Genomic DNA, 26,717 nt, shown 5'->3' with positions numbered 1-26,717 from the left:
TTCATGAGACAGCCCGGAGAAAAGAGAGCTCTTCTCACATCACTCAGGGGCTTTGGACAAAATCCATAATGAGCCAACTGACAGGAATGATTATGTAGAAGATCACAGCAACGCATGGAGAAATCTGACCTGGGTTCCCCATTCAGCAGGGCAAAGATTCCCACCATAATACACAGTATTGTAAACGGTGACCCTTCATAGGCTGCAATTATGCCACCAAAACAGGTGACTCCCTATTTATCCCCAATGTTGGGTTGGGTTTAACCCCTTTGTGTCATCAAAGCCTGTCAGATGGTCACACTAGCCAGTGGCCTCTCAGTCTCAGTAGCCATCCTTCCCTCCCCCTCTCTCTATTCTTAGTCATAAATGCCCATTCATATCCTCTCACTACCAGAAGATCCTGTTTCATTTATTCATAAAAACACTTTGGATCATCAGCGGCAGATACTACCTGGTGTCCTGATGTCACTGAATCCTGAACATGGCCTACAATATTCATGTTTGTTCTTTAAGGTCCCTTATGATGAATGAGAGACTTTTAGGTCAGTGGGACTCATTTAGGATGACATGATTTTTTCTGTAAACTGAGAGAAAGATTAGAGGAGGAGTGGAAGCAAGAGGCTAAACCCTACTCAGTGCTGCTAGTGGGAAGGATGAACCAGCCTCTGTCTGTCAACAGGCACTGAGCTAATAGCGCTCATATTCCTCTCTGCGTGTTTTTTCCTTACAGATCCTCGTCTGCCTTCCAGAGGACCCTGACGGGGGCCTCATCCGGCCTGAGCTGCGGCATTGCCAACGGGGCTCGATCCTCTCTCCCTTACCCAATCAAACAAGAAAACTCAATGGGTTACAAGGTTTCCAGCATGGGGCCAGGGGTCCATAGTACGTCTCAGGTTGGGTTTCAGAACTCTAGGGCTGGCATAGTTTTGGGTTTGCCGAGGGACGAGATGGTTGGAGCTGCACACAACAGCGGTAGTGGCGTATGCACAGTGAGCAGCGTAGGCAATGCTGTGTCAGGAGACGCAGCGCAACCGTTTAATAATGAAGATGGCTCCTCCCCGCTGGCTTTGTCCCCAACTAGCTCCCGTCATTCAGCGCGGCTGCTCAGTGCTAGCAGTCTGAAGAGACGTTGCCTGTCCCTGGTCTCGCAGTCCACCGGCGCTGCTGGCACCAGCAGCGTTGCTGTCACTGGGTCCCTGTCAGCTACCAGCGCTGCCTCCGAGGAGATCAATATCACCGCCATCATCTGCTCCTCCTCCCAGATGTCGATGGTTGCCTGCGTCAACGGGTTCCGCACTAACCTCTCGCCCAGCCACACTAGCAGCGCCGGCTTCTCCTCCTCTTCTTCCTCCTCCTCTACGTCCCCACCCTCTAACTCCTGCTCACAGGAAGCCCCCCACAAGCCCCCGCCTCACGGCAGCCCCCAGCAGGCCACACTACAGGAGAGCTGTCAGCTATCCTCACCTGCCACCTGCCTGCTGTCCCTTTCCTCCTCCTCCTCGTCCTCCTCTTCAGTGTCATCAGTGGAGCCGGAGCAGGGCCAGGGGCTGTGTGAGGAGCAGGGCTCCATGCAGCAGGGGCGCGGGGCTGGTGGAGCAGCCGGGGGAGATGTGGGAGGAGGTGGAGGCTCAGATGGGTTGGGGCTGCTGATGAGTGGGGTCCTGATGTCTGGGACGCTACATTCGGGGCCTGACACTGGGGCTCTCTTGGATGGGGGCCAAAGATCAGGGGCTGCCCTCAAGCAGGAGCCCCTGGATGACTTCTCTCCCAGTGAAGACGAACTCTTTCAGCACCACTATCATCATCACCATCACTTAAGTGGTCGCAGCGGGCACCTTCGTCACCCTCACCACCCGCCTCGACCTACCATGCCTCCGCCCTACCACCTGCACCAATATGTGGGGCCCAGTTCTGGTGGCCTGCTACATCACCAGAGCCAGCAAACAACACCAGTCTCTTCCCTGGGACTCAAACCGTCCTCTGGAGGCCCTCCTGGGTCCCACACAGCCTCAGAGCGAGAAGAAGTCGGAGGAGGAGGAGCAGCACTGGCTGATAAGCAGGTGTGTCGCTGGATTGACTGCAGTGCTGCGTATGAGCAGCAGGAGGAGCTTGTGAGGCACATTGAGAAGGTCCACATCGACCAGCGCAAAGGTGAGGACTTCACCTGTTTCTGGGCTGGCTGCATTCGCCGGTACAAGCCCTTCAACGCCCGCTACAAGCTGCTCATTCACATGAGGGTCCACTCTGGAGAGAAACCTAACAAGTGTATGGTGAGTCATTATAAACCTGTAAAACTATCCACCCAACACTGACCAGATCCAAAAAAAAACACAACACACACACGAGGTTTGCTGAGAGTCCCCTCAAAGTCAGCTGTCTCATTTTTACTCCTTTATAAATTGATTTTTGTATTTATTAGTTTTAATATAGGTCTGGTTTGTCCCATAATTAAAACCATCTGTTAAAAAAAATGTTTTTTTGTTTGAATTAAATGCAAGCACATATTTCATATGGTAATACAGTCCCTCAAGATGATTTTTACTCAACAAGATACATGTCCATCGTGTCCAAAAACAAGACTGGACTTGCTTCACTGCTGATTACTTTTCAACAGAAACTTTTATTTTGTTTTGGATGAGAAACAGTTATGATTGTAACTCTTGTATTTTTAGTGGAGCATGTAAAAAGGAGGATTTTTTTTTTCCCACTGAAGATGTGAGCTGCTGTAAGAGTAGCACTACCTCATCAGTATAAATAGATTTGTGGTTGTATTCTTTACAGGTAAGGCTCCAATTCCACAAGTCAACACACTAATCAATGTCAAGCTGTCACTCCCCCGCGCCCCTTAGCAAATGGAAAAAGCCCTCCAACCTTAAGAATGATTTAGTCCAAATACACAATTAGTCCACAATTTGTGTAGGGCGAAGCCATGTTTATTTTCACGAGCACTCTGTTTTTCGAGAAGGGATTCAGATCATGAAAAGCCAACACATATGGTTAACATAACCAAACAATGCCTACACTTGATCCCTTTAAATGGGAGCTTTAAATGTTTAGCTGTCCCACAAGTATTAAGTGAATTGGCTTCATATCCAAGCCAAACATGAGGAGAAATGTAGTAGTCTGGAGAAGGGAGCCACGGAGGGATAGTCGGTAATATTTGCTAGTGTTGCTCAATTCACGGCTTCACCCAAAGCCCCCCTGTCAGAAGTGGTCCTCTTCAAGTTCAGGAACCCATCCAAATCCTAATTATTGAAGAACTGAGTCTGCAGTATAACTACAGCACCTGTTTTATCTCAAGGTCTTTTTTTTTCTTTAAAAAGAAAGTTTATTTTCTAAATAACTTGTATAATAGTGGCTTGTAAAATTAGCCGAGGTGAGAGGCTTCTAGAGTTGGATAAGTCATTCATGTTGATTCTGACTGATTCCGATACTTGTTAATGCACATTTGAGTCGAACGCTGAGTGAAGCCAAAAAGACACAAACTCAACTGTTGCTGCTGCCTGCTTTGCGTCACTCCGGGGTATTAGTGTTTCTTCTTCCTTTGCTCAACATGAACTAGAAATTTGGGAGTAATTTGCACTGCTGTACGTGCCCCAACTGTTAATTCTGCTTTAGCTGTGTGTTGTTTTAAAAGCTTTCATTTGTCTTTCTGTTGTTGCTGCTGCTGGTTGGAGCCTTGTGCGGATACATTTATTACATTTGGGTGACACACATGAGCTATGTCTCACACGGTATAGATGAATGTGTCGCTGTAGAGGTGTGTGTGTTTATGCGTGTTTTCGGAGATGTTTACCATATGTGAGCACTAGAACAATTCGGCTCAGTGTGGACGAGCCACTGGACTCTGTCTGCGGACATGAGGTGCTGTGAAACTCCGCTACACACCCTAACCTCCTGATCACCCTTCTTTCAAACACACACAGACACGAACACACGTATTCACTGCCATGCAGAAATGTGAAAATGGGGATATTGTTTCCACCAACTCTCACAATAGGAAGTATTGATTCTGTGTACAGTACGTTGGGTTGTAACACTCCTGCTTTTCCGACAGAAGATAAACAGAAATGTGAAATGTTTTAAAAGCTTGAATCAACATGTCTAATCAGCAGGGATTGAATGTATGTTGATCTGGGAATTCAGCAGATAAACTTGGAGAGCCAGAGAAAATAAACACGTTCTCGGTGTGTATTTGTGACAGTGTTTGTGTTTGTATATAGCCTATACAGATTTAAGTAGGTACTATGCACTTATAGGAAACCTAGAGTCTCTGTGTGTGTCTGAAAGAGTGTGCGTGCTCGTGTGTTTCAGTCGTTTCCATTCCAAATCCTTATTTTTGTTGTCTGAGCTTCTGTGCTTCTTGGCCACTAGCACTGATGCCTCTTGTGTTTGTTGTGCTCATGCAATAGACAAAGGCATTCAAGAATTCGAGCAATTCACATAGAGGAAACAGATGAGACATTCTCTTTTAGGACCAAATGCTCTAGAAAAACCAGGACTAATCCCTTTATTATCTTTCCAGCAGCAGATTCCAGCAGGCACTCATGAAGCAGAGCTCTCCTCACATCCAAACATAACACTCCTCTCTCCTCTTTCTCCCTCTCCATTGCTCTCTCTAAACATATATATACTGTATCTCTCTTTCTTCTTACAGCTGCACAGCATTTGCTTCATGCTGCGTCTTGGCAGGAAAAAGTCATTATCACAACGCACAATTCATACCCTGACCCCTGCATGGGCCTGTCACCGTCTGTACCTGGCTAATATTTTAAGAAATTCCACCTTTAAAAAAAAAAAAAAAAAAGTCAGTTCCTTCCATATGTAAAAGACTGAATTTGTGGCTCTTAAAAGTTCTGCTACCTTTTAGAAAACATGTTTGGTTCCTTCTCCTCCAATTAAACCCAGCCCTGGGCTGTAGGGCAGGCATGCGCTGAGGGACATGCGGGCGAAAAGGAAACAACATAATCTCTCTGCAATATCCTGTTGTGTTTCATGCCTAATTCACTGTTTTTTTAGTTTATTACATTTTTTTTCTTGTGTCTGCATAAATATTAAAAATATATCCAGCAAGAGTAGCCCTGACATGGTCCCAGACTTGGATATTGTTCTGCTTTCTCAGAAGCCGGCCCTATGGATTTGAAGTGTCTGAAGGCAGGACTGTGAGCGGCAGAAAATATCCCTCTAAACCATGGAGTCTTCTCTGTGGAAAAGGACAGAGTGTTCACATGGCACGGTGTGCACTTTATTTAGTTTGTTTGGCATAGTTGTTTTGGTCAGATGTGGGAGAAAAATCTACCCATAAAATAAGATCCTCAAAACAATAGTATGCTTTAAATGTTATTAGAGGGGGATTATGATGTTGTGGGATGAAGGATTCAGTCAACGGTTAAAGGGTTACATGTATAGAAGACAGGTATGGAGCAAGAGTGAAAGGAGGAGGAGGAAGGAGGGAAAGTTTGATGGAAGAAAAACTTTATGGATTTATGGAATACTGCAGGCAGATTTCCACATATGAAATAGGATCAAAGGTGTTTTTCTATGAATTCAAAATTACTATAACATATTGTATAATTTAAACCTGTACTGTAAATATTGTCATTATCTATCTTAATTTATTGTCATATTGATTGTTACGATGTATTACTGGTTGACACACCTACATTTATGTATCTCATAAAAAATGTTGCCATCATATGAATAAGATATACAAAATGCTGTGATGACAATGAAAAAGTATTTAAAATAAAGAATCATTAGGTAAGATGCAGTATTTTTTAGAAAATTCCAACAAAAGCAGAGCACGTATGACGGGCTGTAAATGGCGATTGTAACGTTTTACCGAGACAGTTTTGGCTTGGACACAGTTTTAAGGATCATTTAAAATTTTATTTTTCCACCTGGCTAAAAAATATTCAAAGTCATGCTTATTAAGTTTTATATAAGTAAAGAAAGGTGATCTTACTGGTGATTTATATCTCATTAGTAAGTAAGTAAAAGATAAACATGTTTGCGCCATGCAAGAATGCTCATGCTATTTTTCTATAATACTTTTTTCATGTTTTGATTAAAGTTACTATTTTTTCTCCCAGGGCTCATATCATCATATGATGTAATTGACAAATTATTTAAAAATAGCTTAAAGGAAAATTCCTCCAAATAAGTACCCCACATATTTTTGTGTTTCTCGTGTGTTAAAGCCAAAGGCGAGACAGAGAACCACCCGCCCATTTCACAATGATAAAACACAGCCAGCATTAGCTGCTTAATGGTGCTCTGTCCAAACACATACACATGTGTATGCACACACAGACAAACACCAAAGCACACACACACACACACACTCGCTGACACACTCAGTCAAACCACTTGTTGAAGGAAAGTTGGATGTTGAGGCCTTGCTGGAAAAAAAGCGCAGATCATGGAATTTCCTCTTTTTTCACTGGTGTGAAACCAGCAAACATATATATTTAGATTTACTAGACTGATTTTTGGAAGAGAGTGGCGAAATCCCTCTGCAGCAGACGTTGAGACATAGAGCGCGGGCCGGTGCCAAGATGGCGTGTGTTTTCAGGGGTAAATGGAGTCTTTTGTGAGCAATCAGCTCAGACGCAGGAGATGAAACAGGGAGTGCCATTAGCTAATTAAAACTGAGGTTCAACACATGACCCGACTTTTCCTCTGAATGCCGCCTGAAACTGGAGCTGTCTGGGCACCGGGTGCGGGCGGCGAGTGACGTTGATATTAATGTGTTAATACCCGTATGAGCCTCTGACACTCTGGCCTGTCTGGACAATTTAGAGGCCATAATCTCTCAGATTCTAGCTTCTGGACTACTTAGGCCCAAAACTACCTGCAGTGATGGGTTAGGGTTTTTAGGTTAGGGTTAGGGAACTTGGTTATCTTTCAGATGAGACACACAAATGCTGTATATCGATATATTTTCTCCAAAATCTCGGCTTTTCAGGAGTAAGAAAACAAAACGTTTAAGACCTTTAGAGAAGCCCTGTTGATAATTTTAAGAAAATACCAGAATTTCGGTTACTATACAGACGTGCAAATTGATTCAAGGAACTCATGTATGCATGTCAACCAAATTACCAACACAAAATATTGTGGATCAGGCCAACTGGTTGCTCAGGCTGTACACTCACACACACACACACACACACACACACACACACACACACACACACACACACACTGGGAGAAGAGAGGTCTGTATACGGCTCATTTAAAGTAATCAAGGTCAATAGGCGAGAAAGGGCATTGATTCAGCATGTCAGGAGTAACTACATGCTTAGGAAACAGAGCTCCTAAAGTCTGTTAAGTTGGCACGAATGCAAAGACCTAATCAAGCCCACATAAGCACCTGGCGGAGTTCAACTCATAGCACTTTATCTGAAAGTCTGGTACCTCTCCTCCCCATTAATTCCTTTTCAGAATTAACTTTGTCAGTCATTCCCCTGGCAAATGAGTTCATCAGGTAGCCAAATAGTGTAATTTCTTTCTACAAACCCATAATCCCATCCTGTGGTTACCCTCTGTCTTCCCGTCAGGTTTGCTGTGCACCGCTTGGCAGTCCGGTCGTCATGCTAATAGTAACACAACACTGTCCATATGTTATATTCGTATGATGAAACTGCTGGCGGAGGGGGCTCTGTGACTGATGTTTTGGCATACGAATGAAAGTCCTGAGATGGATCTTGCTTGTTTTCCTTGTTGAGCGAGGCAGGCCAACTTCTTGTCAGGCTAAAAAAGTTTTCCAGTCAATCTTTTGCAGTAATGTAGTCCAGTACTCTCCAACCTCCCAACACCTCCCCCACTCCCCCCCTCACATTCTCTCCTTATGTCTCTCACTATTTATCTTTAAGATCTGGGTTTAGGACTGCTTTGATACTCTAAATACCACAACATATTGCACTGTATGCCTTAGTGTCAGCTTTTTGTTCAGACACTGAAACAACTAATGTAATGTGTCACTGGCATAACATTTAGAATTCTGGCAGACTTATTTCATATATTTAACATCTTAAATGTTTATTAACTATTTTAGATATAAATCTTTAGCCTGTGGGATCAGATATGTTGTAAAGTTTCTAAATATAGTCTGCTTATTATTGTTATGAAGACTGTTTTAATCCATTTTGTTAATTAAAAAGATGATTTTAATTTCAAACTAAACTGAAATTAAGTGATAACTGATAAAATAATTAAAATCTTATTGATATACAATCTAATTAAAATTGACTGAAATTAAATAAAAGAAATACTATCTTTTCCTTTCTTTCTTTCTTCAGTCAATAAAAATACGAGTTTGTCTGCTTGATTGACAAGTGGCTGAAAAAGCTTCAGTAATGCCCAGTTTTTAATTTTTTAAAATGATAAAAAAAATTCTGAGTCTTTCTTTACATTCTGCAATTTTGAGTGTAACATCACTGAAATGAATTAATGACTCACTATTTAATATCCACTGAAAGTTAGCCTTGTGCAAAATGTTCTTGTTTTGTTGTAGTTTATATGTCAGCTGCTCTTATTTTGTCTGTATGATGCGCATCAGCAGATGTGCCCAAATTTCATACTAATTTTAACAGAGTTTCAGTACATTTTCACTGGACAAGTGACTAACATTGTCCAAGTATGCTCAAAAGTTCAGTATGCATCCTACAGTCACTTTGTTTTTGACATTCAAAGCAATGCACAACAGAAATGGAGGAAATACTCACAGTTGGATCAAGTATCAAATGTTTGAAGCCACATTTTTCTTCCTCTTTGACAAGTTTCCAAGGTAGAAATTGTCAGTGGCTATTCTAAAGATGCAGTTTGATTGACCTCGGTGTACACCTTGTATCATTTCCTGTTGGTACAATCTGTTAAAGTGTGTCAGTTTTTTGTGTAATAATAACTGCCGAAAGGTGGCACAAGTTGGCATGTCTACAACTGCCAGTTGCAGAGGTTTTGCAACTTGATTTTAATTATAAATCATAACTTGCTACAATAAATTGTGCCATGCAGAGCCAAAGGAAGACACTTTGAACCCGCGGGAGGAAGCAGGAGAGGCTTTTTTGGCATGGACGCTAGGGATGGGACTTGATAAGATTTTATTTATACCAATGCCATTATCGATTCTGCTTATCGGTCCAATTCTTTATCAGTTCCTTTATTGATTCCTGATCTATTCTCTGTGTGGAAAAAAGTAGGCCCACACAGGTTTTCAGCATCAACGCAACTGTTTTATTTTCTCTGAATCTGAACATAGAGTAGAAACAGAGGAGAAAAAAGGCATGTATGCCGCAGCAGACTGGAACAAGTGATTCTACTCAGAGGAGGGATTGTTTGGAGATTACCCCTAAGTTCCCTCTGTATTATTGACTGGATCATGGACTGACTGTACGCTGTCCGTTAGTTAGCTCCGTTAGCTCCAGCAGCAGACTGACAGAACAGTCTTCCTGGTGCCCAGCACAGTACCGGGTCTGCATCGGATCTTCCTGGTTATTCTGGGTGTTTTTTATTTGCTGTCTCAGTCCCACCGCCATGACTCCACCATGTTGCAAGTATCCAGCAACGTAGACGCATGACTTTGACGTGACTGTTTTGCAATGCACAACTGTCAGAAAAACATGCCAACGTCAATAAAAGGAATTGATGTGCTTGGATACATACGATTGCAATGGATCGGACATTTTGGAACCGGTTCTCAACTGGAACTGGTTCTCGATTCCCATCCCTGGTGTAGCAGCAAGCTGCCATGTTTGGACTCCTTATCCATGGCTGGGATGAGGACATGTAAACTAACTTTACTGGATGTATTTGAATGATTGTTGCTTATAGAAAATATTGTTCACTTCTACACAGAACTCAAGCTACAAAAGGTCAAACAGCTACAGCTACTTCGCTTTCAACCTCATAACCAGGTATCAAAGCATGCAGGATTTACTACATGTGATACACTCTAATTGCATTTGTCTGGAATGCAATATTTTGAGTTTCCCCATTTCCTCAACATTTAATCACGGTCTTGTATCTGAAACCTGAAGACCCAGGGCTGCGGCTGGTTATACATTGCACAAAGATTGTGTCATAATTGTGTCCCATCCAAAACCTTAATCAGTTTAACCTCTCTACTGAGCCAGATCAGTTTACTAATACATCGGAGAGATGAAACTGGGGTGTGTGTTCAGGGGGCTGTTGCGGGGATGCAAACCTGGTTCATGCAGCAGAGAGAAGGAAGACTGATGGAGAAAGTCATGGGCATTTTTAGACTCTTAGAATTTTCCCTGGTTGTCAGCGCTCAATGGTAGACTTTTTGGCTGTACACCGTCATGGATCATGTGCATTGTGGAGGCGTACTGTTTCTTTGCTTCAGTCAAACAGATAATTATAGCCAAAGTATATTTGTGGCATTTTACAAGGCAAAAGGCATAACAGGTCCTTTCTCCTCTGAGGCTACCATCCTGTCCTGCTCCTCGCATTCAAACACTGGCCTCGTTTTGTGCCCAGACACAATTTGTGCCACAGCAGCCGCTCCGCAAACATACCCACCGAACAGGTCAGTTGGTAGTTTGTGTGCTGTGTGTGTTTTGAACACAGGTAAATCTCTTAGTGCGTGCAGATGTTTGTTTTTGTTTTTTGCTGACTTGTCAGTGTGGCAGAGGGCACTGCGTAGAGCCGAGTCCAGGGCAACATCTACCCCCGGCTGCCATCACATCACCCACCAAACAAGCAAACAAGAAGGACATTTATACACACCGGGACCACTTGTGCCTCACCACAAACTCAGGATGACAGTATCCCTCCACCCAGCCAGACCCACACAGCATCAGAGCAGACTAGGCTAGACCTGCAGCTCATATATATGAGAACCTGAGTTGCTACCGTGCAAAATAAACACCAAGAGAAGTATGGATGAATTATGTAGCGAAAGAAGTCTTTACGTTAAGAGTGTCAAGTTTAAATTACGCACTGCGGTGCTCTGTGGTCAGTGTGCCTTGCTTAATTTGAAAGTTTGGGAGAAGAAGTGAAGGCTAGAAGAAACAGAGCCAGACAGGCAATTCAGCCTCATTGATGTCATCCCAAAAAAATACGTTTTTGCCCAGAATTCATCATAAGGCATTATGCATGACAAGTGATTTGGTATGCACTGAATGCGGACTTGAGTGCATTTTTGAAGCATTAGCAAAGCCGTTGCACACACACACACAACTCAAGTGTTTTTTGCAGAACAACCAAGCTTTCCAAGCTGAGACTGTGTATGTGTGTTTACACTGTCAAGGCCTTCAGTGTGTTTTTCAAATGCCCACCAGAAAGTGAAAGAGTGAAGAGAGATCCAAATGGAAAGATCCAAGTAGAATATTGAGGCGTGGATTGTGACGTTAAATAGCACATATATCAAAACAGTGACGCTTTACCAAAACCACATCTCCTGTAAAGACTGATGATGAGAGGGGGGGAGATTAGAGAAAGAAAGAAAGACAAGACCAAACATCATCTCAGTGGGACATATAAGGACACAATACACAGAATGATCCAATTTCTTATTACTCTATTTTATGATTGTGTGACCCAACAGAACTGGCACTACAGAGACTCTGATATTTAAGCCGGGATTTACCTCTCCCCCATAGAGTTTTACACCCCAATGATCTCTAACTGTCTCCAGAAAGAAGCCTTCTCGCTTTCTGTTCACTTTTAAACATCTGTTTCACATTCAGTCTGTTCAGCTTTGGAATTAGTTTAACATTGATGTAAAAAGGTTTATGTGGGGTTTAGAACCAGATTGGTTTAGTTATTTGGGCAGAATTACAGTAGAAGTAAGAAGCCTTTAAGTCAGAGCATATCCTTTTTTGTTTTTCTCTGTTCTTCTAGCTTCTCATAACAGCAATCTTTCACATTGTGTGTCACGTAGCAGCTGTCACTTAGATCGCGCTGCATCCTTGTCAGAGGTAAAACATCCCAATCACCAGTGTGCCAGTTTCATTTTTAAAGGAATAAAGCCAAGAAATTTAGATTAGGTCATGCATGATTTAAAGTACAGACAGGAAATAAATATTGTATCTGGGGAAAAAATGTTGTATTGTAATGAGCTTGCAGTCTAACTGGCAAATTGTGTGAGGCCAGCGAGTACCAGGCTCGGATTCATATTACGGTTAAAATAAACATATGTCTGATGAGAAATTTGAAGGAAATATTCCATAAATATGAAAACGTTTACCGAAAGAATACCAGTGAATAGTGGAACCTCAGGATTTTTGCTCAAAACCATCGTAATTGCGCAGGAATGAGGAGTGGTTTCACTCTCAAGTAAATACGTTTTCCTATGGGCATAGGCATGTTAGTGCGGATTGAATTATTGAATATGAATAGAGGACTATATACTGTAATGTGGTGAATTGATTTATTGAAATGCGAATGAATGGTGATGTGCTCGCTGTGAACGCCTGAACCGTGATTCGACTTGACACGTTGAATGTCTAGTACAGTCTGATATATTGCAACCAGCCATATCCACACAACTGGAAACTGGACCCTGAAACCCACAGGGAGCTGAAAAGAACACAACCTTGGCAGGCTGAGGAGTGAACAAATCTAGGGGCACCGTGGCATCTCAGTTGCACCACATTTCTTGGGCTGCTGCTTTTTTACCCACAAGGCTTTGTGGTCTGGGTTCCCTCCAGAGGGTTGCATAAACGCACTCTCTTCCCCTTCACCCTGCTCATATCCTTGGGCTGGTGTTGATCACAATGCCATCTTGACCTATTGTTTAATTTTGCTGGCATGTTTTCTGTCTGAATACTATAGTGCCTCTGGCATCGAGGCATTTGGCTTGGCAACTCTCTGGGCTTCTGCTGTGTTTATTTGTTGTCACGTCAGAGTTATAGAGTCGGCCAGTGTATGCTATAGTAGGCGTGAGCCTTTAGACAGCTGTGTCAACTCTTGCTTTGTGTAGACAACGAATTGTTTTCCAAAAAGGGAGAAGGGCTTTTATTTCTTTAACAAGTCTCTACAATACAGGAACACTGACTTCAACCCTGGAATCCATTATATCAAGTTGTCACACAAGAATTTAAAGCCAGCAGGCAAGATTGAAAACAACATCCACCTTATAACCTGGAATCACAAGTGGGAATGCAACAGAGAAGAGTGTCCCTGTGGTGTTGGGTACGTACATTAGCATGAAATATTCTCTGACCACAGCGAGAATCTACACTTTTGAAATACTCTCTAAAACACTTTTCACACTGTTAGAAAACAGCTACTGGCAATGTGCTTTGGCTTTCTGGATAGATGCTGTGGTTTAGTGGTGATGTTTTTTTTTCTTCCCAGAGCATGAATGGTTAATGTCAGGATTTGTTGTCAGAGCAGGGGCATCTTTCCAGGGCTGTGGCAATGTCCAAAGATGCCAATTTCTCCATTACGGAGCAGCCTCAAAAGACCAAAATGAAATGCAGTCTCAAGGCATGTTGCATTTGAGTGAGTAATGTGACACATTTTTCGTTTTTTTCCTGGACAGCTTTCACTCTGGGAAATTAAGGAAATCACAGTAGAAGTAGACGAGGCAGGTTGAGGTGGATTACGCCATAAAAAGAGACAGCTGGAGCTGCCATCATGCAAAGATTCCCAGTGCAGCTTGAAGCCTTTTCTTTTAGACTCCAAAAAATGTCTGAAATGCAATTGTAAAAATGCGACTGAGCGGTGGAGTCACAGAGGAGGGAGAAAATGATGGATGATGGTGAAGATCCAATTAAAAGACAAGCCCTGAACACAGGCCAATCATCACATTGGATTCTACAGAAGTCTGACAAAAGAGCAATGAAGTGGATCAATTAAATATAACATTTTTGTTATTACTGGCTGTTGCTGAATTGGCGTCTGTCATCCCTCAATGGCACCAATATAAAATGGAGTCACAGAGCATGTTGAGGTATATAACACCCCATTGTGGGGCTGCAGCAAGAGGAGCTTATTGCCAGAAGGGGGTAAAAGAGAGGAGAGTGAGAGACAGAGAGAGAAAGCGAGAGAGAGAATAGAGGCAGGTGTGAGTGAAAGGTGCTGGACAGATTGAAGCCCGGGTGTCAGAGGACGCCGTAGCTCATGGACCCGTCAAACAGGATCCCGTATTGACTGCCAGTAACATCAGTCCAGGCGCCGGCTCGGAACACAGATCATGTTTAGGATTTTCATTGCGTAACCCCCAGTCTATCTTTTTCATGGCGGGTTCAGATTTCGTCAATGGGTTTATAATTAATGCCTTGATGGTTACTAATGGCTGTGGCAGTGGGAGCTTTGTATTGCACTCTAATTAGCCATTATAAATGGTTAGGATTGCTAGTGAGAATAAACACACTGTCACGAGACAAAGTGGGATGGCTCAGAAGCTTTTCATTGAGAATGAGAGGTCACAGGATCATGTCTGCTCACTGAAGCGAACACCCGAGCCAATACTTCTCATATTCAGTAGTTATTTAGCCCATATTCAACCCTTACTGCACAATAAATCTTTCTCAACTTTCAACCTTACTGTTTTAAGAAAAATATTAAGTAGTGGTCAGTTTTTCATACTGCAGGAAAAAAAGCTCTTTATTTATAATGGCAATTTTATATGTCAGTCTCATATCTGAGGCTGGAGTTACTTTTCTATAGAAATCAACACAGCAATCTTTGTCGAACTTTGTGACATTTCCATAACACACCCAACATGACTCAAGTCTCAACTGAATACCCTCACATTCACGCAAAGCCTGCAACAGCACAAAGTTAAATTAAGTGAGAAATATTTAGATGTGTGTGTTGTTTCTCCGTAGTGATAACAGTGTAGTAAATTTGTAATTTAATAATTGTTTCCTTTGTGCAACAGAATAAAATGTGTCAATTTTAAATTGTGTGGCAATAAAATAAAAAGGATTTTACCCTTGAGACTTGTTACTAAAGAGACATTTTCAGCTCTTATTCATGCAACATCTTTACTGTATGAATATTCAGAAAACATATTGTTAAATTATATTAAATTTGACAATCTACCATTTCTTACTTGGGTGATAAATGATTGTATAAACCAGTCAAGAGAATTTTATATGTTTTACCAAATAAATTATTGAATTATTGGGTACATTAATCAGCAAATTCACAGTGATGCTGCTAATAACAAAAGGGGAGCTGCTTCAATATTGCACAAACATTATAATGGTCATGTTTCAATAGAGCCATTATGGAACATTTACATTATAGAGACCAGTGTTTTAATGACAGAAAGCCTTGTTAAAGCACCAATTATGCAAACTACTGTTGTAGTTCTGGTTTTGTTGTGTCCAAAGCCTGTCCTCTCTCACTGAGAGGAATTGATGGATGCCATCATAAACATGTTTTTTAGAAGTAGAGTCTCTTTCAAAGCTGTACAGCTGACCTGTGTTCATACAGTTGAGTGTAAAGTATGTCTGTATGAAAAGGATTTCTTGACACCCTGAGCCTTTGCCCAGAAGGAAAATTTAATATACTGAGGCAACAGAGGAATTAGACTGGAAGTAGGTTAGGCTGCCTGATAATGCTGCATGATAACACACAAGACATATCCTTTTCCCTGTCCGTCTTTGAGAAGGTGACCCTGTTTTCCTTTTTCCCTCAACCTGGTGAACCGGTAAACCCCAGGCTGCCCGGTTTAGGAGGAAATCACATCTTAGCTCTCTAATCTGATGCAGGGCTGCAGAGCTGGTAGACATTTGAATGAAGGCCTCTGAATCACAGCAGGTTAAGTGCTTCCATGAAGCCTCACCATGTTGTTGTGCAGTCAGACTCGCACTGTGCCAGGCCTCCACCGCAGGAACAGGGGTTCAGATCCATCACTGCACTTCCTCCTCAATCTCCCAGCAAACAGTCTGTAAGAGGAACAAAACAGCTGGACCGGCTCATTATGTGAGCAGCCTCATTTAGTCATCATAGGAATGCTTCCTGTTGTGCCATCCACATAGTTTTTAATCTGGCCCCCCAAACTATTCAGGCATGAGTGCAAAATGGCTGTTAAGAACAATTTCTTTAGTCATTTACATGACTACTTCCTCCCACCAATTTATCGGCTGAGCTCTCACTCTCTTTGCTTGTTCATTCGCATCTGGACAACACTCCCTCGCTTTCAGTCATTTGCAATGTGTGCTCATATCTCACCATTCATAAATCAAGGCTCCCCCAAAAAATATATATGTGAATATGTCTCTCTGCTGGTCTGAGAACAGATTAAAAAAAAAAAAAAAAGGCCAGTGCTATCTTTGATTCAAATTAAAGCCCTATTCGCAACAGATGAGGCTGGCTGCTAAAAGGGTCGCGCTTCGCAGTGGAAATGATATGTGTAAACTATGTAATGCGAATGTTTTAGCCAAGCTGTGTTTAATTTTGTATCCTGACGAAGCGCATGAGAAACCTGCCTCTCCTTAGCTGTCTCGTTGAATCATATGGATATAATTTCATCCATTTACGTTTTTCTGCTCTTTGCTGTGGTTGCCACAGGGCATTTGGAAGCAGGCAGATTAAATGCACATGTTCCTCCCATCCGCAGCCGGGGCACTCTGCTCCACAACCTCCCCTCCGAACAGATCCTGAAGTGTTGGTGGTTTTCCTCGTTGGTCAGGGCAGAGAAAGACACCTTGTGATAAACCAACTCATTCCACCAACCAGCTTTTTTTTCATACTTATAAAGTTATACAGACTGCTTTTGAGCATTGGCACTTTATAACATGTTTTATTTGGCTGCAGGTTTTTTTGCCACCAAAACTCAGCCCTTCATCGTGTCTGTCAGGCTTGGCAGTAAAGGAGTCTGGATGTATTAGCTAAAACTAATCACAGTGAAAAGCCGGTGGAGGCTGTTAGGCTCTGAGAACCTTTTTCTTTTATGGGGGGGCCTCTGAACATGAGTAATAGTGAATTTCATGCTAGTTAGCAGCCTAACAGTTGAATCTCAGCTCCCCATCATTAGTCAGAGGCCTGATCTAGAATTACTGCCCAGGGCCATGGAGATGTTAGTGCTGAAGGAGCTATCAAAGGATTCCCTCGCATCTGCAGCAACTCCAGAAAATCTTGTCTGTCAGAGAAGATCCTGGAGCTTATTCTTGTGGAAAAAAATGACTCCTGTAGGTGATGACCTTAGCTGCATGGATCACAGTCAGATATCATTTTCCAAAGAGAAGAACCTCTACTTTACCCCTTATTCTCTCCTCTCTCTCCATCTCTCTTCTTAGGCATTCATTAAGGCTTTTAATCAGGTTTCTGTCCCGCATGTCAGCAGCCATATTTTCTCCCGACACCCCTCCATAACGGTTGGTTTGTTCCCATCATCAGCAGCTCCTGCAGGTTGCTAATGAGCCGCCGCATGTGAGGAGAGCTGTACACTGCTGCCTTTTAGCCGCGACACTGTTTGGCCTTTTCCCCGCCAGTCAGGAGTCATTTCCCATGAAGGCCTCAGGCAGGTCCGCACCTCCACTAGCCTGCATGCTGGGCCCATAATCTGTCTGTTGTGATCAGCTGCCTGTCCGCCCTTTCAACCCGCTCTCACCCCCTTCAGCCATGTCAAGACCTCGCTGTCATCTGCAATGTTTACTGAGCTACTGAACCCCCCTACTCAAGAGTGAAATGGTGTCAAACGGGGCTCAAATCCTTCCATGCTGCCGGTGCCTCTCCCCTCGTGTGGTTATCTGCCGGTTTACCTTAGACGGAGGTTTCAGAGAGGAAAACTAAACACGTTTAAAGCAATTAATGTGATTAGTGCCGTCTAAACTGTTTTCATAGATAATATCAAAGGTAAAATCGATCCTGTGTCAGAAGCCTCAGCAACCACAGCTCCCTGTTTATACCACTTTAACCTAGTATGTGTTCATTACTTTCAGTTTACACCTATTTTAGGCAACTTTTTATGGTCCATAGGGAACATAGTGACATTTACTGTTGCAAAATCATTATAATTTTAACCTTGGTCAGTCTAGTGGGAATCAAACATATAACCTTAGGGGTTAAGTGCCATGTGTCACTTTTTCACAAAAATAGGACCACACAAGTCCACGTCCACACTGTTAAATCACTTTCATATCCTTCAATAACAGGAGCAATACTGGGTTTTAACTGAACAGCACTGCATGCCTCAAATATCCAAGACAAAGTAGATTTTTGACAATCTCAGAACTCACTGAAAGAAGTCAGTTTAACCCTCGAATTAGTCATGCTAAAACATCTCACTGTAGCATAACATTTTTCATGCAGGGTTTTTGAGTAATGTCCATGCCTAGAGGTGGCATTGCCTATTGGTTTCCCAGCAGGCAGGAAAACCTCATGCTCAGCCGTCTCCCTGCTAGTCGAGCTCCCAGAGTAATAATACGCTCTACACGATTAACACGCTTTCCTCCACGGACCCCTAACTATAATTTAGCCTCAAATTTGTATTGCGGAAAAGAAAGCAATGAAAGAGTGATTATTCCCTTATACATAAATACACACATTTGGCACATCAATAATAGCAGTGTTTGTTTTCCAAACTCAAATGCTCGGCGCCATATTTCAGCAGTCAGCATGGACCGTATCTGTCATGGCTGCTATAGCAGGGTGGATGTTCCTCTGCACTGAGATTTTTATTAAACTTTCCCACCCTCGCTGCTTCTCTCATTTCCATCCGAAACATTTGATTGGCACGACTCTAGAATAATATGTTTCTGCTGTACAACATTGTGCGATGTGAACTCCTGAAGACATTTTCCACGGCTGTATGCTGAGGTCTGGACTGTATATATATATATATATATATATATATATATATATATATATATATATATATGTATATATTACGTGTGTTGATAAAATCTGAATGATACTTTCTTCATGCTACATTCCAGTTCAGTGCCTTACTGCAAGTTTGTGTTGCTGTCTAGTAAAGTAGTGAAACATGTGGACTGTGGTCACTTTGGGCATTTCTACTCGAAGTTGTCTTATCTCACACTATACAATACACAAGTCCAAAAATAGATAATTATACCTTACTCTTGCATGTAGTGCTGACTGTTGAACCTCAGTACTTTTTGAGTATGAAATGAGTATCTAAAGTTGCCATTGAAATGCTCCATCAGATTCTTAGTTTACTTATTCTTTGATCATATATTTCTTAATTGAAATGATAATTTTATTAAGTTTAGAACGTATTCATTTTAGGTAAAGTTTTTGTACAGCTGCTTTATGTTAAAACAAATACTAATGGCATAAAAAAAACAAAGGAGGACACACTACTTGGATCTGACAGTGATGTAAATACAGGCTTCTAAACTTCTATAATGTAATGAATGTGTGCCTTGACTTTCTTGACAATTCATTCTCTTTATAAATATTTTAAATACTGATGCATTTGAGAATTTTGGCTCATTTAGTTAATCAGAAACAGAGGTTTTGTAGAAAGAAACATGTCTGTACTCCTTAAAGTGATGAATTTAAAAAAAAAAAAGGAAAATGTTTTTGTATTGGCACTAACGATATGTACTACGCAGATGGATGACATAATTTCAAATTTTGTTCTATGAGGCATATTTGCCTGCCCATTTTAGTAAGTTCATGATTTGTTGTAAAGCAAAGACAAATAAAAAAAGTGGTGAAAAGACACCCAAAGGTCTTAGAAACTTCATGAGGAGCTATAAGACAGCAGATTCAGACCCAAACTGACCCACAGAAACACACACACACACACACACACACACACACACACACACAGACACACACATACACACACAGATCAGCATGGTCACCCAACACGGCTCTACCATGACTGGCTTAGGTTTCGCCTATATTAAATGGAGCCTCAGTGAATAGAAGGCCCTGCCTGTACTGTGTGAGTGAATGAAGGAGACCAGGGATGAGCATTGAGCCCAGATGAAGCTGAAGGCCCATTAGAGGAATGGTGTCACTCTCTCCTTAGCCGTAACCTGACCTGTTGTAAGCAGGCTTCACTAAAGGTCAGGGTACAATGGACAGTAGAGACCATAGCGCCTTCCTAACAGTTTGTGGATGAAGTTGTATTTGCACAGGTCAGCGTAGCCCTTTGCAAGACATTGTTTTAGGTAAGATATAATCGTGGGGAAACTTAAAAGATGCTGTCTGGCATTTTAGAGTCAGAGATATATTTTTAACCAGAGAGAATGCTTTCATTGCTCCCTGTTTCTCAGTTTTCATCTTAATGTTTTTGACCAAGTAAGAATGAAGACTACTCTGTTTCAGACCTTAAATCCAAACATTTCTTGCTTTTAGTATCCTCCCACATTTCTCATAAGATAATGTAAGATCAAATCCTTCACATAGTTGCTTGAATTTACTTCACCAGTTTATACAACTGATTATTTAAAAGGTGACTGTTTTTTTTATCCTTCCATCCACCACCTACTCTTCTGTCTCCACCTTCATCCATCCACCTGTCTTGTGCACCTCTCCTTTATGTACCAGCCTTACAAGCCAAGCATCTGGAGTCCTCAGATAGGATGACAGAAGAAGAGCCCCGATACGTGCTCCTCAACTGCTCCTATTCTAACTTGTGACATTTAAGTCTGATAACTGTATATTGATGTCAACGTGCTGCTGAATTTTATTAGATCTGGGTGGATATAAGTAATATTAAGCTATGCTTCCCATACTACAGCCATACACTGACTCTTTACACAGCAGCCCCTGTAGGGAGGCTTGACAGGGGCCGCCTCATCCACCAATCGGCTGCTTTTTCAGCTTAAGAGCAGGAGTGGACATGCGAGAAGCCTCGTGAATCATTCATGTGTTAACAAATCTGTGGTGCTCATTGGCTGAGTGGTTGGGATCAAATGGGCCAAGCTGGGTTGGATATGAGCTTGTTTACAGTCACTGTCACTTGTCAGTCTAATGTGCTATACACAGCAGAACACTTATCTCATGCTATGCATTACAGCCCATTAACCGCCGCTGTACGGCACACTCCAGTTTCCCCTGCAATTTTGAGGCAGGTGTACTGCCATGTACGCTGCTGTCTTTCAAGCGGGCGTGCTTTTCAACAAAAGTCTTTGGATTGGCCGCGTAACTCAAGAGCCTTGGAAAAAATGTTAGCGATTATACCACCCATGTTCTTAAGCATCTCTCACTTTTCCATGGCCGGTGTGCTGAATATGTGGTGTAGAGTGAACTCCCACAGCTGTAGCAGTGATCAAGGGACCGAGAGAAAGAGTGGGACAGCTTCTTTCTGAGTCACAGATGTACACATATACAGAGCCCACATTGTAGCAGAATTTACCAGCCTTGCACTCATTGATTACTTTTTTCTGCGTGTGTATGTGCGTGGGTGTGCTTCTCCGTGTATATGTGTGTGTGCATGCGTGTGGGTGTTTTATTTATTTCCCTGTGTGGTCCTGTCCATACCTGTCTGAGTGCGTTTGTCTTTGTTTGTGTATCTGTATCTGTGTGTGCATGCGTTCCTGTGTTGTGTGTGTGTGTGTTTGTGTGTTTGTGCGTGTGTGTCTTCCCTCCTCCACAGTTTGAAGGCTGTAACAAAGCGTTTTCACGTCTGGAGAACCTGAAGATCCACCTGAGGAGCCACACAGGAGAGAAGCCGTACCTGTGCCAGCACCCCGGCTGCCAGAAAGCTTTCAGCAACTCCAGCGACCGCGCCAAGCATCAGCGCACTCACCTGGACACGGTCAGAAACTAAGTCTCTGCTCTGTCTCACCTCACAATGTTTCACCAGAGTAGATTAATGTTTAACCTGTCCCGGGCCAACAGTTAAAATAGTCTGGGTGGCCAGTATATTGCAAAAAGACAGCTGTGTAAGACTGTGGACTATAAATATTTGCGTGTGTCAGATACTGGCTGCATCTTCTACCAAAATATTACATGCAAAACTGAAATATTAAAAAACTTGCATCATATTTTTAGTAGAATAACTGGCAATAAATGCATATATGTGTGTGCCTTTGCTCATACTGTACCTCCGCTTCACTTTTACACTGACATTAAAAACTGTGCCGTCGTCCAAGCTTCAACGCCTATTCCCACATCTTGACAGTGTTAGACTTTAATTAGCTGTCAGTCAGTGAGCAGTGTGGCATTCTCACTTTCTCTACACTGGCAGTGACACGCCACAGATCATTAAATGATCAGTTCCATTAGGCCGAGTCGCAGCTTGGGCCATAACAGACTTGGACCGGAGCTGCGAGCCCAGACAGAGCTTCGCCTGTTTCTCTGACCTGTGGGACTGGAAAGGAAAGGTTGAGTCAGCCATCGCTGCCACTCATCATGTCTCAGTAACCCCACCAATACCTCACTTTATCACCATCCGAACACCAACACAGCTTAGAAGTAAATACGTTGTTTTGCTCATATTATGTACTTAAATACAGCTGAGATATTTGTTCTTTGTTGTACTGAACAGAACTTAAGTTTTCTCCTCTACATTTTGCATTATAATCAACTATCTCAATATATACATCATCTCTTAATATCTATATGTTTAAGATTAATACTAGATAGAAATCTGTGATCTGTCCCTAAAATACACACTCACTGGTGCTGGTCTGGTCCGGTCACGGTGTGAAGCACTTCTAGCCAAGTTCCTAATGAGTCAGCTCTAGCTCTACCTGAATTTAATCAATTGATGAAACCAGTGTTAATATAAATACAAGTAGTAGTAGTATATATTTTGCACTTCTGCCATAAAAGCCGTACCCAGTCAAGTTAAGTGAATTTAATTTGTTTTATTTACCCCAAAATTTTAAATTTGTCTCAATAGGGTTTCACAATCTCAACAACATATGACACCCTCTATCCTTTGTCCTTTACTATGGAAAAGGAAGGAAACTCCATTAAAAGAAATAAAGGGAGAAACAGAAGAAGGAGGGACACATGCATTATGTGCCATATTGTGTACGTCTCTCTGAGAGAACTAAACCTTTGCATTTTGAATAATTATCACTGAAAGGTTATTCTTACAATACGGAATAACAAAAGCTATTTTTAATCTTAACTTGAATGGCAGCAGTCAATATCAGTTAATGTTTAATTTCACCACTTTTTGCAAAACCTTACAGTAATTAAAAATAAGATAGTTTTAGCATTATTTTCACAATATTTATATTTCCAGAATATTTTCCCCGTGTGTGTTCCTGTACTGGCAAGCCACATGTTTGTAGTAGTAAATCATTCAGAACTTTTACTTAAGTAGAAATCTGAATGTGGACTTGTGTTATTCAATCAGTTAAGGATTTTCTTCCACCACCCACTCTTTCCACAGTAGGCCAAATGATACAGCTAATCTGGGACCCCGATCCTTATGGCTTCACATTAACACCCCGCTAAGGCCTTCGCTGTGCCTGCCTGCTCTGCCAAAAACACTTTGGAGGAAAATCATTTTCAAGCTTTAATTATATTTATTCTACACAGAAGTCATGCTTGAGTTTTTTACCCAAGGTTCTGCACTGTATTGGGTACATTGCTTGGCAAAACAAACATGGCGGAGATGAGTGGCACTGTAAGCGTCTTAGAATAACAATGGGTTATTTACAGAGAAGGTAGAGGTATGGAGGCAGAGCTATTAAAGACGCGTATCCCCTTACACTTTAATGGCCATCTTATATTCCAGAGGATGAAAAAAAATTGCCATGAGGGAAAAATCCTTCAATCAGCGAGCTACATGCTATATTTGCTTGGTTAATGAGAGGAATGTGAAATGATGAGGAAACTCCAAGACAGTGCAGTTGTTTCACAGATGCCATTTCTGTTACACTAATTGTCTGCCTCCCCCTACACAACCTATCTGTACCTGTATGTCAGCACACACACTGACATATAGACTGATTGTATGGAATACCACTATACAACTTTAATAAAGATTAACTCTACATGGGCCACAATATTCAAATGACTACATTTAAAAAAAAAAATTCTTAACAATGCAAAAAATGCTCGTGTATCACAACCAAACATGTCCTATGTTAGAGGAGTATTTCAGGTACATCTTAAGTATTTATATTAAACATGCAGTATTGATGATGTCGGTACCAGGAGTGAGGTTTCAGAAAGGGGAGGGAGACCTACATGCAGCAGCAAGTGAAACAGATACTAACAAAACAAAACCCTGTCTTACAGGTAGATAATTCGATATTTCATTATTTTATAATTGATCAATTGTTTTTTCTTTTCTTGCTTTTCCCCTCTTCTTCTTACTTCAAATTCTGTGCCTTTCTCAGCCGAAAGGTAGGACTTACCCCTTGCCTTTACTTTAACAAATTTCATACTTACTGTATATTCATTTTGCTCCTTAATTTCCCGATTTCTGTGGTTTCTTCTTTATAGCTGCCCTGCTTTTTTCTGTGTGTCCGTCTTACAGTAAAGTGAATTTAAATGTGTTTCACTCTTTAAATTGATGTGAAATACTTTCTCCCTGCTTGCAGAAACCGTACGCGTGTCAGATCCCCGGCTGTACCAAGCGATACACAGATCCCAGCTCCCTACGCAAACATGTCAAGATCCACTCGGCCAAAGAGCAACAGGTGCGTAGAAAGGTAAGACAGTGGGAGGGAAACGGTATAAAAAAATATATATACATAGCCCAGTGGTGTTGTCAAGTGGAAACTTTGTCAGAAACATATTGTCAGTTTGCCAAAATGCCACCAAAATATGGAAAAAAAATATATAGTCACTTTTTACATGTGTCTTTTTCTCATTTTTGAGCACTGAATAAAAGCAAACGAAAGTTGCATAAAGTCAAACTTGAAGTCCATAGTAAATTATTTTTTTAAATGATTTAATTCACAGTATCTATCATGGTTCATTTTTCAATATGTATTAAAAAATTATAGTGGGCATACATTTGTGTGGCTTTGTGTGTAATGTAGACTGCACCACTGTTGTACCCTGCTCAAGAACTGCTGTGCATCTTTTTGTTGGTCAGCTTCCATTGTGATCTTATACAAGTCAATACATTAGAGCTACAAGTTTTACAAACAGACCACTTTATGTAATCTGTCCTGCTCTGATGCACATTATCCACAGATCCATCTAGTTAGTTTAATTTAGGGGTTGGGAGGCCGGAGGTGGAGAGGAGGGGCGGCTTTGAGAATCGTTTCCCCGACAATAGATCAGGTTTGACCACATTTCATCGTGTTCATGGTCAAAAGCCCATTCTTTCCCTGACTGGAAGAGGGTAAATAACAGAGAGAATGGGCTCATTGTTGTGGAAGGGGCTGGATAGTGGCAGGCTGGATGATGTGTTCCTTTGCTTAGAGTTGTAAAGGGAAACATATGTGTGCTTGTAGCATTGTTAATAAGCTGTAGTGCGGAATACCCCAGTGGCAAGATGTTATGGACAAATGTCAAACAAACGCTCTTACTCCACTCTTGGAGCAGGCCTGTTAGGAGTGTTGCTGTGGGGAAAACAGAGCCCCAATTACATGTGATGAACGTTTTGCAGGGCACTCATAACGATCCCCAGGAGGGTGTGCACATGCACATTTACTGATACAGTATCTAGGTGTGAAATTATAATGTAGAGGATGCCAGCTGTAAAACTGTTGAGAAAAATCATGTTGAAAAGTTCAATCATTGGTGATTTTTGTGGCCAAAAAGGTGGAAGGCCTTAAAAGATGTAAGTCACAGTTAAAGTTATCTGTCTGCTTGGCTCATTGCTGTCAATGAACTTGGTGGGAATAATCAGAAGGTAGATTGTCATAATGATAATGTTGAATAATGTCAGCGACTCCAACCACAAAATCAAAATGTGGAATTGATTTCTATGGAATAACAAAGGCTGGATTTTAGGATTGACAGATAGACAGACTGACTGAAAGGGTTGGAATCATGATGAAGACAAAAAAATCTTGTTGAGCGAAATTGACCTTGTCATCTGTAACTGCTGCACTTTTCTTACATTTTACTGGTACTGATCCAAATGACTCACAGCAACTGTGCCAGATTTTTATACATCTTGGCATCATAAAGTTACCACTTCGTACTATTATACACTAGAGTCAAGATACTTAATATCAGAACACGATGACAAAAATACATTTTGATTTTCTGACAAACTAAACCTACATCGGAGTCAGTAATTAGGAGCAGATTTCACCAGCTGTTAAGTTCGAAATGAGTCTAGTTATAATGTAAGTTATTGCTAAGTGGAGATTAACACACCACTGAATTAAAACAGGATACATGTTCTTTGTAAATAAAACATAAAGAGTAAATGAATGAAGATTAATTAGTTGATTAATTAATTGTTTACACCAAGTGACTTCAAGGTATAACTATTATGTAGCTAACTGACAAAACTAACATTAGCTTGCTAATATATAGCTGTTGACGCATTTTCGACGCATTTTCGACATATTTTTGACGTATATTGAGAAGTAAAAAAGGTCATGGAATATGGCTGATATATTTGTTTAATAATAATGTGAAGTGGGTAGATTTTCAATCACATTCTCCAAAATACACAACATACCACAAATTACAAAATGTTATGCCAATGACAAATTACCAAATACATGATGCAGGAACATGTCACCCATTGCAACATTGTGGCTCACTGATGTGTTTTATTAGTTTTTGGACAAAAATGGAGGTCTATGGCACAGAGGAATTAGCTATTTTAGGTTTTTGCTTCACAAGCTGCACTGGTGTTGATTTAATTCATTGTTGGCATTGATCTTGGATTCATTGGATTTGTTGAGGATAAGAAAAACACGGAATATCTAAAT

At 41.5% G+C, this 26,717-nt stretch overlaps 1 protein-coding gene across 2 annotated transcripts in view; it reads left to right on the top strand.

Annotated features, from left to right (window-relative positions):
• LOC121901062 (zinc finger protein GLIS1) overlaps positions 1 to 26,717 on the top strand; it is a 76,253-nt gene that overhangs the window by 30,907 nt on the left and 18,629 nt on the right. The window contains exons 5-7 of one of the 2 annotated variants that reach the window (XM_042417702.1): positions 731 to 2,270; positions 21,503 to 21,664; positions 24,414 to 24,524. In XM_042417702.1, coding sequence (XP_042273636.1) covers positions 731 to 2,270; positions 21,503 to 21,664; positions 24,414 to 24,524 — 1,813 coding nt within the window. The remainder of the gene's footprint in view (positions 1 to 730; positions 2,271 to 21,502; positions 21,665 to 24,413; positions 24,525 to 26,717) is intronic. The other variant, XM_042417704.1, reaches the window with a different exon arrangement.

The sequence above is a fragment of the Thunnus maccoyii genome, chromosome 7 (genome assembly GCF_910596095.1).
Source record: "Thunnus maccoyii chromosome 7, fThuMac1.1, whole genome shotgun sequence".
In the NCBI taxonomy this organism is placed as follows: domain Eukaryota; kingdom Metazoa; phylum Chordata; class Actinopteri; order Scombriformes; family Scombridae; genus Thunnus; species Thunnus maccoyii.
Note: the sequence above shows the minus strand (reverse complement) of the source record. Positions and strands in the feature narration are given on the sequence as shown.